This window comes from Ostrinia nubilalis, chromosome Z (genome assembly GCF_963855985.1).
Source record: "Ostrinia nubilalis chromosome Z, ilOstNubi1.1, whole genome shotgun sequence".
NCBI lineage: Eukaryota > Metazoa > Arthropoda > Insecta > Lepidoptera > Crambidae > Ostrinia > Ostrinia nubilalis.
Window position 1 is genome coordinate 8,447,000 of NC_087119.1, and position 15,120 is coordinate 8,462,119.

Consider the following 15,120-nt stretch of genomic DNA (forward strand, 5'->3'; position numbering starts at 1 on the left):
ACCTTTTGCCAGTTTATTAATTGAATCAATAACCGAGGATTATTTATAATCTTAATAGAGTCTACTATGCGATTGCTATAATTTTCCAGAATACATAGCTTTCTATTTAGGCATCCCAACAAGTTCTTAGCATAAATTACTTATTACGTAAAATTCTTGGGAGCTTCTAAATAGTAAATGACAGGACTGGAAATATGAAAAACACAGTTCTCGCTCAGTGGTAGTTAGTTTAATTAAGTGAGATAAATGGGTTGATATTTGTGCAGCTTGTATTACAGTAGTGCCTACAGAAAGTGACAAAGATACAGTAAGTGATAAAGGAATGCAGTTAAAATTTAAATAAAACCTACCTACACTTATTTATTTAAAAAAATACTTAACTGATTCTACGGTACTATTAAATAATTTAAAAAGGTCGTGCAAAAGAAAACATTAAATCCGAATAATAACAGTTATATTTCTTTAATTGCTAACAAAGTTTTTTTAGTAGAATCATTTTTATTATTTTATTATTTTGTCTAATTATATTGCCATCGATAACTAATTTTATGAATTATAAACTATCGATTGTAATTGGCTGCAGGCGACGGCTGATTAAGACTGTTCGATGTCTGTTTCTGTAAAGGCACGCATTGATGATACGCAAAAAGTCGGACTTCGTCTTCTATCGCAGCATCGTCAATAATATTGAAAGTCATTATATATTGTCATAATTCAGTGTAATGTAAACAAAGATTAAGTATATAGATCATCATAAGAATTACATTGTGCAAATATAACATAAATAGTTTCTAAATCGCAATAAATATAATAATAATGATTAAGAAAAGTAGGTAAGCAATTTATAAACTTAAGTTTGAGACAACTGCATGACGCCAGATTAATCCTTCAATGAGAAGTGCAATAAGGTACCTCCTACTTGTAAATACAAATATTTTTGGAGTGAATCATAATACCTCATAGTAACAATATTGCAAATAAAATGCAGTAGAAGAATACGCACCAGCCACCAAGCCTCTATTGTATGCAATACTCATTATTATAATAGTTTAGAAGCTTAGTGCGTATTCTAATAGAGGGAAGTCAAATGACTATTTTACATTAATGTCTAACCTGAAATACATTATTGTGATTACTTGTTTGTAACTTGAATAAAATCTTCTATAACATATTATTCTGTGCTATAGCTCATTTAACAACCGTTAATAAATCCATTTAATATCCCATAATAAATTACATGTTGGCGCTTTTTTACACATTATATTTATTATGGTAGTTTATCAACATTTACAAATTTTCAAGTTCACGTAATTCTATGCATCTCATAGCATAGATGAATGTGAGAGTGATGATGACACATACTGATGATTTTTATACAAACACCTACTTATATCTATTGACTCGCGACAATTAATAGGTACAATAAATTATGTCAATTGTTTTTACTTTTTGTAACATTGATTAACTTTTTGAAGTAGGTATTAGTAACGTAATCTGTTTTTCTTGGGAAATATTATTTGTAAATACTTTTAGTGTTCCGTGATGTTTAAATCAAAGAAGTTTCAGTAAAAGCTGTAATTTGACATTTATAAACTAACAAAAGTGGCTTTTAGTATTAAAAAAGGAGTAAGAATACTATTTCGGGAGTATACCTATCATGAAAAATACATTTGGGAGGTCTGTAATGAGACTAAATTAATTTATTAGACCAAAATAAACCATGATTTATGGAATTCGATGTATTAAGCGTTCCAGTTTAAGAGTATTGCTTCGCTGTAATATTTTAAATAACTAACTCCTATTAAAAATGTAAAACCTCCGATGCAATCAAGGGATGACTTCATTTTCATTTATTCGCTTCGATTTTGGTGCTCAAATACAACTTTGGATATGGGACAAATGTAACAATATACAAAAATATATTATTCCCCAAATAAATAGTAATTTTATTCAGTGGATTAGCTTTTAAAAATAATAACTTACCGTCTTTGTGGTATTTTTTTTATGATTTTGATTTCAAATCCTATACCAAAAGTTGTATTATTTGCAGACTAGAGACATTTCTGGATCGGACAGGTTTATAGATCAGTTTACTGAACGACATGGAAATTCTAAGAACATCAAAAGCCGCGATCATTGTCACACAAAAAGTCGGGGCCGTGGGTTACGCCTCCGAAGTTTTAGTGCGATGGACTGTACCTAAGTATCTGCTAGAAAATACTTTTATTTTGACGAAACCAGCTATTAACATTATAACATAATTGAAAATCGGGGGCGTAATCACCGTGGGTTATACCCCCGATTTTCAATTAAGATTTTCATTTTCCCCCGTGGGCAAGACACATCGGGAGCGCAACTCACGGACCCAAAAAGACCCGTATTATGAAAAGACAATTATCTAAATAAATAGGTTGAATCAGTTTCACAATACGAGTCCTAATATGCCGACTTTATAATGAAAGTACTTAATTGAATAAGATCATGGATTGCAATACCATGTTGCGAACAAAAATCAGCAAACTACTTATTTTAATCGGAGCGGATTATTTATCTATCATCTAATAATGTTCATTTAATCTATGAATTTAAATACCTATTCAGACAATATTTGACGACCAAACGCGGGTCAGAAGCAGTGCGGGTCAGTTGCAGCGCGGCAGTAGGCACACTGAAGGCAGCAGCAGTTTCAAAGCAGTTGTAACGCGGGTGTTTTTAAAAAAATACAATGCTTCAACGCGCTGCGCTGCACTGCTACCGCCCTGCCTCCGGTGAGTCATGCTAATATGGCCGCCATAGTAATACAACAGCGCGGGCCCGCGCTCGCGCCGCTTCTGTCCCGCTCCCGCGCCGCCTGGTTTGTCGTTCGACAGTTGCAGTGCGGCGCGGTTGGAGCGCGGGCCCGCGTTCAAATTTGGTGTGACACACTTCAAAGAGTTTCTTGTATTACAACTTGCGCGGGCCCGCATTCAAACTGCGTTGCTACTGCCCCGCGTTTGGTCTGCCGAAGCCTTTAAATCAACCCCATAATTTCAATAAAACAATAATGTCATCATAGTTAGATGTAATTTGAGTAATATACTCATTAAACTCATTATTATTAAACTATGGTAATATATTGCTTAAACGATGCCTCTGCATTTTACCTTTCCAACGGTCTCATTAACAACAGAATACACCTTTATCAATGCTATCATACAAAATAATCTCGCATACGAAACTCGATAAGCGCGGTGTCTAGCTCTAGGCTTACCGTATGATACAACATTTATAAAACATTAATATTCATAATAATTGCTCTAAGCTGCCGCGACTGACACTATGTATACTTTGGACAATTTAATTAAAAACTATATATTTACTCTTCTAATATTTAGGGAATTTAACGACGGATTTGCAATATTAATAATTAATAAGACAATTATTGTTAATTTATTTTATGTTCACAACAAATCTATCGCGACAGCTTGGTTAAAACATAGTATTGCTTATTAAATATTATTTATTATGAAAATAGTATTGTGCAACAAAGCAATTAAAAATCTCGTTGTGCATAGAAAAATATGTAAATTCTTTAACAAACAAGTGTATATCCTGACCAGTATGTCAAAGGGACTGATAGATAAGTTTTGTCACCCAACTGAGAAAATAATAATATGTAATGTAAGTATAAGTAGTTAAGCAGGTCTACATCACATCACACATAATTTGACTTCCACATATCTATCAGGCTATACCACCATATTAATAAGGCAGTCCTTTACTACTATGTAGAATCAAATATACATTAATACTGTTGTTTGGTGATAATTACAATATTTTTAGTAAAATAAGCTATAATCTATTTACATTGTCTCTCACTCTATCATTAAAGTTTAAATATGTATTGCTAATAAAATTATTAATTCATATTCTATTAATTGCTCATAGTCGGCGACAGAAATTGTTTATAGTCGAAGTATTATTGCGTGAAACAATTTTCATCCGACATTCGCACAACACTATCACAATTTTGTACTAAAATGTGTTTAGAATCTATGTTATTATCTATATGAATTTAAATTACACTATTTCAACAACAATTTTACGTTATTATTATTAAAGGAAGGTAATAGTATTAAAGAAAGGTTAATTTCTCTATACAAATTGGGGCGTGGATAAATGTTTTACAATAAATGTAATTATTATCATTTGAAAAAGCAAAACTAAAAATTTCGCAAGACGGCTAATGAAATGGGGGCAAGTATTTTTGGTCTAAGTGACCATTCTATTTATTTTTTTATTTCATTTCCAATAATTAAAAACAAAACAATCATAATATTTACTTCAAATGCACAGCAGAGCAAAATAAAATTCAGAGACTAGAGACCAGACGTATGTCATGCAAGAATTCCTAGCAGCCACGCCACCATAACCAGACTACACACGGACAATTTAACCTTTCCTTTCTATTATCTTAAAAACCCAAATCAATAATAATATGTTTTAAATTAGTCTACACGGTGTGTACTAAACTGCTTCTGGTGGGATTTTTTGATACGTCGTCAAAGAAAGGGATGATGTCTTCAGGCAAAGCGGGGACATTTACTAAGAACTGTTGGATAGAAGAGTAATAGTCTCTGCAAGTCCACGTGTCGTCGTGGCCCCCGCCCGGCAAAACGACTAATTTTTTGCAGAGCGCGCCGCACCTAATGTACAACTCTTGGGCCATAGCCGGAGGGACCAGCGCATCATTCGATCCACAAATCACCAGGGTGGGTGTTAAAATGTGACCAATTTTCTTCAAGGACATATACTGCAATACAAAATGGTATGAACTCAGAAAAGTAATGAATGGCTAACGGTTATCTGAGAAATACGAGCAATTGACACAATAATAAAAATATTCGCAATCAGCCAGCTACAGAAAATAAGATGCAAGTCGCCTTCTCACAGAATTTAACAAATTAATTACACAACAGTGTACACATGTGATAAGAGATATAATAAAAAAATACTGATAGCACTTTACTAGTTTCATTTGACATATTAAAGTAACTTGTTATTTCAACTAGAGATGAAACGGATATCCGGTAACTATCCGGTAGGCCGGATATCCGGCCTAAATTTACTATCCGGCCGGATACCGGATAGTAACTCACTATCCGGCCGGATACCGGATATTAAAAAACTACGACAATTTCCTATAAATAAAATGAAATACATTAATCTTTGAGGTAAATATCAATAAAATGGCTATAATAATGACGGCTTTTATTTAAAGTCCAAAAAGTTACTAAAAAGCCATATTAAGGTCTTTCAAAAAACTAATTTCTTTTTATAGGCTATTCACTCTAATGGCGAATACATAAATAGTAAATATCTGTTAATGTCGAAATATTTCCAAATAAAAAAGGCGATCTTTTTTTCACTGATGGTCTGATGACATGATGCATGCAGTTCAGTCAGATAAAGTCAGATTACGCAGCAAGTAAACTAATTTGATTTTCGCTATTCAATCACAGACTCACGATAGCAACCGAAATCGCCCGAATTGATCTGCCCCCTAGACAACTGGCAAAATCTGACATTCTATTCGGACGGATTTGATTTTCGAAAAGTATGACTAGTCTAGTCTACTAATAGACCAGCGTTGCCAGACGTCCCGATTTTGGCGGGACGTCCCGATTTTTAAATCAAATTTAAATGTCCCGCGCGGGACAGGCTCGGTCCCGCTTTTCGGAGAGAGACACTCACTTACCAAGACTATTGTTTGAAACGCCATATTATTCTAAAGAATAAAACTTTTTTAATTTTTTTCTTTTTTTATTCTAAAGACGAATTTAACGATAGAGTAAATCTGATTTAAAATATTATTTTTTTGTTAAAATACATTTTCTATGGCTACTTTTGCTATCTATTGTCACGTAAACGTAATTTTAAGTCAAATAAAAAGATAAATATTTGAAAACCTTTGATTATATACGTTTTTTTACTATGTCCCGCTTCTGACGGAAGAATCCCGCTATTTTCACTCAAAAAGTACCAAAGTCCCGACTTAGCGAAAAAAAAAACTGGCAACGCTGTAATAGACCCACTGATCGCGATCGAAGCACCTGTGCGGCGCTAAACTCGTCACGACATGAAACGAGACAATGGGCCAACTATCCGGCCGCCGGATATCCGGCTATCCGGCCTAGCAGCTGGCCGGATATCCGGTATCCGGTATCCGGCCAAACAACTATCCGTTTCATCTCTAATTTCAACTCACCTTATTTTTATGACAAAATTGAGGCAGCCATGTTAAACATCTCCACTTCAGTATGATCTGCGCCATGTCTGGTATGCTTGTGAATGTATTCTCAACGACTAATGCCCAAATTTTATTCCTGTATTCCAACCTCGATACCAAATCGATTGCTACTGCTCCACCTACAAGCAAAATGCTACGATTTAACACGGGTACAGATTTTATACCAACTTTGTAAACTTAGTGGTCCTGGTGGTAGTTAAAAAAACCATCAGGTAAAAGGTTAACTTTGCCATCAGTGGGCTGAGTGTGAGTTTACATCAAATGCGCATGACAATTTTAGTATTTGAACATTTCCCGCTATATGTTTGAAATAATTAAAATACATTTCACCTAATGATCTTCCAAATACAATAATTTTAGTCCGATCAATATCAGTCCGTTGTATTATGTAGTCAATTGCAGATTGTGCATCAATGTACAGTCCACTTTCATTTGGTGCACCCTCAGAAAGTCCATATCCTCTGTATTCCACCATGAGAATATTGATGTTTAACTTGTGATAAAACCCTGATACATTTGATAATCTGGAAACAAATAATAGATACATTACACAAATTAGAATGTACTATGCTATGACACTAGAGATTTATTACGCTATTATTATGCTTTCCTTCTATCAATATAAATAGCTAAATTCAATTCAATGACAAAAAATTCACAAACCTTTGACCCATATTACCAGCATTTCCATGAAAAAACACCATTGTTGGTTTGTGATTACTATTGGATGTTTGTTTGATGAGGAACATGTGAATTTTGAAGCCATCTTTGTTTTTTATCTTGATACTTTCGTAGGGCAGCTTATAGTTGCTTGGTTGGAGGACAAACACTCTGGAGTCCGGAGGATCATTTGGATAATACAGTAGTAGATCTTGTGCACTGTACAAAATACCTGGGAAAAAGTATTACATAAAGCTACATTTTTTAAAATATAGGGTATAGTTCCTGCAACTCATAAAGGCGAGTGAGTTTATTGGCCTGAGAGGCTACTGCTGAGAGGTAGCCACTCGGCCGGTTCCCGTTTAAGGTTGCGTTTTGGAACACCCTGTATATCTCAATATTATGGTACACTAATTTTAGCACATGTGCATTTTCAAAACCTGGGATAAAACATCTAAAGTAATAAATATTAAACAGATTGCTTGTGTGTACCTAAATGTATATTGCTCTTACAATAAAGTAATTATGACCATTATTTTCATTTTAATAACAAACTATTCACAGACAGATTAAAATTCACTGATGAAATGTGGTTCAGTCTGACTCTGAGCAGCTTACCTGATATTCCCAAAACGAAAACGGCGAAAGCTGTCACAAATCCATAAAACCAAAACACAATAAAACTAGAAAACAAAGTAAATGTTGATAAAACCCACAGCTTGTACAGTATAATTCTGAGTATGTGATACATTCCCTTTTTGTTAAATAAAATAAAATCCAATCATTATTCGTGGAGCAGGCTTGAAACTAGTTCGTCAGTCGTAAAATGTAACCTTTATATATTTAATGCAATTTAGTTTATTAATATTATGCTGGTGAAATTATTACGGTTTTATTGCACGTAATCTAATCACACATTGGCCAAAAAATAAAATTTAGTTTGGTGCTGTGGTTTGGTGGTGACACACACATATATCCAACATGTCAATGTCAATTTTGACAAAATACAAACAAGCAAAAGCAAAAAGCGTTTCGTTTTTCCTTAGTCAGAGAACATGAAGCTATAGATAAAAATGGAGGCCACACTCCGAATACCTACTTGAAGCACAACCTTTGTATCACTATCTCGCTCTCTGTGGGCAGACTCTCTCTTTCTAAATAAACAAAAAATATAAATTTGCTCAAAGTCAATGAAACTCAATGTAAAATCTTTATTTCTTGACATAGGTATCATTAAAATATGTTAAGTGTAAATACTGGTAAAACGTTTTAGGAAGAAATTACTGTGAAATATGTGAAAAATGTTTACAAATGATCCAATGTCGGAAATCACGAAATAAACACTTACGCGTGGAATCTTAAGTCATTTCCAGGACACCACGCACTACAAAATTTTGCACTATTTCTTGTGATAAAACAATGATTTTGTCCTGTAAAAAATCTCAAATGAAATTAACTGCCTAATAAACAAAATAGTAAACAACCACCATGATGGGCCGGATTGGGCCGATGTTGCCACATGGTACCGATTTCCCAGGAATTGGGATTGTAATTCCCTGATTCGCAAACACATTAAAAGCCTAAACGGCCGACAAAATTGTGATTTTTATAATTTAACTAGGTAATCGTAGTTCAAATATTTAATTATTTATTTGTTTAATTTCTGATTTGGTTAGTGAATTGGCTATTTCGAAGAATTTACTAGGAGATTTCAATAAGGAGATAGCAATACTACAGTCCACACTAAAAAGAGAGGTCGGCCCACAGAGAGCGAGATAGAGATAAGTAGGTATTTGACTCAAGTTGTTGTTCCAAGTTTGGCCTCCATTTTTATCTTTAGCTTCATGGTCAGAGACGTTCGATTTTACTTCCATTTGCAGCAGGAATACGCAAAGGCATTGTGCTATACAGCTTAAGCTTAGTCTAATGGCGCAAGTACATTAACCTCGTAGCGCCCACGGATTTTTTGGATCCTCTTTAACTACGACCCGACTGTCCTTCTTATAGGACATATAATAGTTATAGTCCTATCAGCCCAAGATTTTGAGTTGAAATTCGTATGTGTTAGAGTTACCGGTTTGAAGTGAAACTTTCAGGGTATAGCCTGACCAGGAACACAAAAACCCTGGCATAGAGGCGCGTCAATTGCATTTGATAGTGCAACACTGAGTACAGTCTACCTGTGTTAAATTAATAGGCTAACTTTATGTATCAGGATTCAGGATTACGGGCTAATTTGATATTTTCATAATTAACGAAAAAATATTATTATAGGTAACCTGGTTTAAATAAATTAAATGAAACCATCAATCGAGCTAGTAGGATTTATTTTATTATTCATCAATAATAAAATTCAGAACTTGAATATTCAACTGCAATGTCTGCTAAGAACGCTTCAAACTCGGTACTTCTTACCCAATTCCATAAAATTCAACACTTAAAAAGTGACAAAAAACTTTAAAATAGGTAGTTGAAACAAACCACAGCTAATTTTCATAGTTGACTGTACTATACGATAAACATGTCAGTCAATTTGACAACCTTTGTCGGAAACATTATTCAATGAAAATATTGTCCGAACCCTTAGTATTTCTCTTCGACAAATACTTTAACACATTGTGAACCACTTTTCTTTCACGACTATAAAAATATTTTAGCAATTTAATTCACAAAATCAATTGCGCACATTTAAAATAAAGTTTGTTTACACTATGACAGCAATAGACTGACATGCAAGGTGACATTATAATGAAGTTTTCAGTTACTGTTGCCATTAAAAGAAATTAGTACCATTAGTTTTCCGCAACATGGCGAGGGTTTTTATGTTCCTGCCCCCCTAGACAAAACGCACTTTTGGATCGAATCGAAAATCGAATCCGTCAAAACTCCATACAAAAAAGGGGCTTTTCGACCACTTTTCGACTGGTTTGCGATTATAATTTGCACTTTGTCTAGACCCACTGGTCAGGCTATATAATAATTATGATTATATTAGCATGTGTTTTTAAATTCAATTATTTGTCTACCTTTTGTTCTTTACAAAGGCCATCGGGCCACAAATACTAGATTAAAAGGAATTATTAAGTAATGTAAAATTACATAATAAAAAAAAAATGTAGTGTAGAGAGTATTAAATTAATAATAATAATAAATATAATAAATATCTTTGAACAATTTCGCACATAACGCTATCTAGCCCCATGGTAAGCAATTAATATGCTTGTGTTATGGGTGCTAACTTAACGGATATACTACATTATATACTTTTTCAAATACATATAAAGGCACTGGGTCTCTATCAGAAGGAACTCTAGGGGTGGAATCTCCATAGGCGTGGGTTAACGGGCAAGGAGATAATATCTTGGATGGTAGACAACCACTTTTCCTACAATTTAACGTTCCACCAAACTCAACACGCTTTCAAAGATAACCTCGCAGCCGCCTGCTCACACTTGACATGACACAACTGATTGACAGTTATCTTTTTCTGCGCATCAGTAGGGTGTTACGTTTAGGAATCACAAACCTTCTGCTCTACAGATTTCTACAGATAACATAATATTAAGATTGGTATAGCCTGACCAGGAACATAAAAACCCTCGCCATGTTGCGGAAAACTAATGGTACTAATTTCTTTTAATGGCAACAGTAACTGAAAACTTCATTGACATGTCACCTTGCATGTCAGTCTATTGCTGTCAAAGTGTAAACAAACTTTATTTTAAATGTGCGCAATTGATTTTGTGAATTAAATTGCTAAAATCTTTTTATAGTCGTGAAAGAAAAGTGGTTCACAATGTGTTAAAGTATTTGTCGAAGAGAAATACTAAGGATTCGGACAATATTTTCATTGAATAATGTTTCCGACAAAGGTTGTCAAATTGACTGACATGTTTATCGTATAGTACAGTCCACTATGAAAATTAGCTACGTGGTTTGTTTCAACTACCAATTTTAAAAAATTTTGTCACTTTCTAAGTGTTGAATTTTATGGAATTGGGAAAGAAGTACCGAGTTTGAAGCGTTCATGAGCAGACATTGCAGTTGAATATTCAAGTTCTGAATTTGATTATTGATGAATAATAAAATAAATCCTACTAGCTCGATTGATGGTTTCATTTAATTTATTTAAACCAGGTTACCTATAATAATATTTTTTCGTTAATTTATGAAAATATCAAATTAGCCCGTAATCCTGAATCCTGATACATAAAGTTAGCCTATTAATTTAACACAGGTACGACTGTACTCAGTGTTGCACTATCAAATGCAATTGACGCGCCTCTATGCCAGGGTTTTTATGTTCCTGGTCAGGCTATACTATTAATCATCAATAATAATTTGCAGCATCTGTGTCCGGCGCCGACACGGCCAGCCTGACTATCGCACGGCCTCGTGCGCTTAGTCCAGGGTTTGTCCATCTGTAAACATTCAATTTCTTATTATCACAGCTCGTCCATTCCTGACTACAGAGTGTGTGAATATCAGATCGTAGAATCACAATAAATACAGCTGATCAGGGCGTGATGACCCTGGATCAGGAAACCAAACCATTACAGCTGGCCCGGGCGTCAGGCCCGTCCAGGAAACCAAAACATTACAGCTGGCCCGGGGTGAGGCCCCGCCGACCAGGAAACCAAAACATTACAGCTGGCCCGGGGTGAGGCCCCGCCGACCAGGAAACCAAAACATTACAGCTGGCCCGGGGTGAGGCCCCGCCGACCAGGAAACCAAAACATTGCAGCTGGCCCGGGGTGAGGCCCCGCCGACCAGGAAACCAAAACATTACAGCTGGCCCGGGGTGAGGCCCCGCCGACCAGGAAACCAAAACATTACAGCTGGCCCGACCAGGAAACCAACACATTACAGCTGGCCGACCAGGAAACCAGAGTTTAGGTAACATGGCCCGATGCGCAAGGCTTAAGCCAAGGCTCCTTCAACCAGTTACCTCAAACCCAACTACCACTATTACTGCTGATCCAGGCATGCAGCCGTGCGATCAGGAAACCAACATTACACCAGCGTGGCCCGGGCGTAAACAGCCCCTTCAACCACGGCAACAGGGTGGCCCGGGCGCCCTTGGCCCGGCCCCCTCAACTCACTCACTCACAAAGGCCCTTCCAGTTTACGTCAATCACAATAATTTCCGTCAACCTGCACCAACTCTCAATGTCTGAGCCAGCATCCTCCATGTAAAACTTGATCAGTTGCGTAGCGTAGGTGTGCATGCTGAAAGATTTATCTCCTTTGAATAGTGCCCTTCGAATCCCACTTCTGATAAAGGCACTGGGTCTCTATCAGAAGGAACTCTAGGGGTGGAATCTCCATAGGCGTGGGTTAACGGGCAAGGAGATAATATCTTGGATGGTAGACAACCACTTTTCCTACAATTTAACGTTCCACCAAACTCAACACGCTTTCAAAGATAACCTCGCAGCCGCCTGCTCACACTTGACATGACACAACTGATTGACAGTTATCTTTTTCTGCGCATCAGTAGGGTGTTACGTTTAGGAATCACAAACCTTCTGCTCTACATATTTCTACAGATAACATAATATTAAGATTGGTACTATTAATCATCAATAATAATTTGCAGCATCTGTGTCCGGCGCCGACACATACATATTATACTAGTAACACCCAGACCCGTCACAGAAATTAAAATTCATCATTTCAATTTCTGCCCGGCTGGGAATCGAACCCGTGACCTCTCGGCATAGTAGTCCCTTTTAAAACTACTACTCCAAACGGCCGACAAATAATTAATTAATTGAATTATTTATTAGTGAAAGATAAGTTGCATTTTTATATTAGTAATATTCCATAAACCAATAAAACACAAAGCCACAAACTAAAAATATTATGATATTTTTAGTACTAGCTTCGACCCAACCGACTTCACAAAGTACATATTATTTCAAACCAAGATTTTGCAGAATTTCAGCTCTAAAAACGCAAAGTAATTATCTCTATTTACGTAATACCTATTCGTTAGCAACTTTTTGCATAAAAACATACTCGACAACCACGGATTATCGTAAAAAAATGCGATTTATAGCCCGACCAGGAACATAAAAACCCTCGCCATGTTGCGGAAAACTAATGGTACTAATTTCTTTTAATGGCAACAGTAACTGAAAACTTCATTGACATGTCACCTTGCATGTCATTATATGCTGTCAAAGTGTAAACAAACTTTACTAATGTTATCCTGGACTTAGGTATATTTAAGAATGACCCAGCAGCCGATTTTAAACTTACCGAGCGCCTTGACCAGGATTGGCATCAATGGCTGCCAATCTACACTGATGCGTCAAAATCACCTGTCGACGGTCACGTAGGTAGCGCTGTTTGGATCCCAAAGTTCCAGGTGGTGCTGAGCTTCAAATCTCCGACGGAAACAACAGTTTATTCAGGCGAATCTTTAGCAATTTTAGAAGCAATATCATATGTTTATTCTCACAAATTAAATAAGACCGTTATATTCTCGGACTCAAAGAGCTGTTTAAATGCCCTATTAGGCAATATGTTTAAGTCAAAATGTAACTCGCCCTTGATTCTTAATATAAAGGATTATTTATATAAGTGTTACTGTGAGAATATCCAAGTTACTCTCGCTTGGATCCCAGGACATAGCGGTATTCGTGGCAACGAGCAGGTGGATTCATGGGCGGAGGAAGCCTGTCGTCTTGGCTCATCACGACAATCTAATTTCGCTTCGGATATCCTTCCCCTAGCGTCCAAGGAACTGGTGGACGTGTGGCAATCCCGGTTTGAGGAATCATCTCGATTAAAAGGCCGCTATTACGCCAATATCCAACCGCGTATTCCTCGTAAGCCTTGGTTCTTTTATCACCGTGACTTTGATAAACGCTCTGTATCTACAATTTGCCGTTTACGTATTGGCCATGCTTGCACACCAAAATTTTTACATAAAATTAAAATTAAAGACAGTTCTTTTTGTGATTGTGGTACAGATGAGGGTACTACTGACCACATATTCTTCAACTGTCCGAAATATCCAATCTCATTGTACGACGTCCTTCCCTTAAAATATCCCCGTCCTCTAAATTTCCATTATCTACTAACAATATCCTCAAGTATTAAATATATAAGTAAATATTGTTCTGTGTATAACATTAAATTTTAACTTCCCCTTTCCCAATAACTTTGTTTGTGTTGTACGTGTACGTTTGCAATGTGTTGTTTTGTTTTAGGTGGCGAGTTTTATGTTAAAGACTCTAAACAATTAAGTTCTCGAGATAAATAAATACCCACTCAATAAATACCGGCCAATAATCAAAAGTCACGTGTATCTCTCTAACTACTTGACATTGGCAGAATCACTGCGTGGCGCCCTGCGCGCTTCAGCGGGACAGTCCATCCCAAAAAAAAAAAAAAAAAAAAACAAACTTTATTTTAAATGTGTGCGATTGATTTTGTAAATTAAATTGCTTAAATATTTTTATAGTCGTGAAAGAAAAGTGGTTCACAATGTGTTAGGGTATTTGTCGAAGAGAAACACTACTGGTTCGGACAATATTTTCATTGAATAATGTTTCCGAAAAAGGTTGTCAAATTGACTGACATGTTTATCGTATAGTACAGTCCACTATGAAAATTAGCTGTGGTTAGTTTCAACTATGTATTTTAAGGCCTCAGCCTCGAATTTAGCGGGCGCAAACGAAATGTCTGAACAACGGCGACAATTTTATTTCGATTCAAATTCATTCCTAACGCTCGATTTATTGTGGGCAAAAGAAGGAGTGCGCAGCCCGCTCGTTACCCGCTCCCTCGCCGCTGCCCGCTCGTTGCCCGCTCCGGCGCCGCTGCCGCGCCGCTGTTTTCGAGAACCGGTCTATTTGATTTCACGCATAAGATCCTGCCGCTCCCGCCCCGCTGCCCGCTAAACTCGAGGCTGAGGCCTAAAGTTTTTTGTCACTTTGTAAGTGTTGAGTACCGAGTTTGAAGCGTTCGTGAGCAGACATTGCAGTTGAATATTCAAGTTCTGAATTTGATTATTGATGAATAATAAAATAAATCCTACTAGCTAGATTGATGGTTTCATTTAATTTGTTTAAACGGTTACCTATAATATAATCTTTTTTCGTTAATTTATGAAAATATCAAATTAGCCCGTAATCCTGAATATAAAATAGAAAGTTAAC

At 36.2% G+C, this 15,120-nt stretch overlaps 1 protein-coding gene across 1 annotated transcript; it reads right to left on the reverse strand.

The window, feature by feature from the left end:
- Window positions 1-213: 213 nt before the first annotated feature.
- Window positions 214-7,909, reverse strand: LOC135086866 (protein ABHD13). Its single transcript, XM_063981689.1, has 5 exons — window positions 7,568-7,909; window positions 6,953-7,181; window positions 6,620-6,813; window positions 6,248-6,408; window positions 214-4,792 (listed from the first exon to the last, which is right to left on the reverse strand). Exons 1-5 carry the CDS (start codon window positions 7,698-7,700, stop codon window positions 4,493-4,495), a joined length of 1,017 nt encoding a protein of 338 aa, XP_063837759.1. The 5' UTR covers window positions 7,701-7,909; the 3' UTR covers window positions 214-4,492.
- Between the last annotated feature and the right edge of the window lie 7,211 nt (window positions 7,910-15,120).

Bases quoted from the DNA above. Each gene is read 5' to 3' on its own strand.
- LOC135086866 (XM_063981689.1), bottom strand. From the start codon at position 7,700: ATGTATCACATACTCAGAATTATACTGTACAAGCTGTGGGTTTTATCA. The intron at 7,182-7,567 runs GTAAGCTGCTCA...ACTTTTTCCCAG, and splicing joins TTTCGTTTTGGGAATATCAG to GTATTTTGTACAGTGCACAA. The intron at 6,814-6,952 runs GTTTGTGAATTT...ATTTGTTTCCAG, and splicing joins GCTGGTAATATGGGTCAAAG to ATTATCAAATGTATCAGGGT.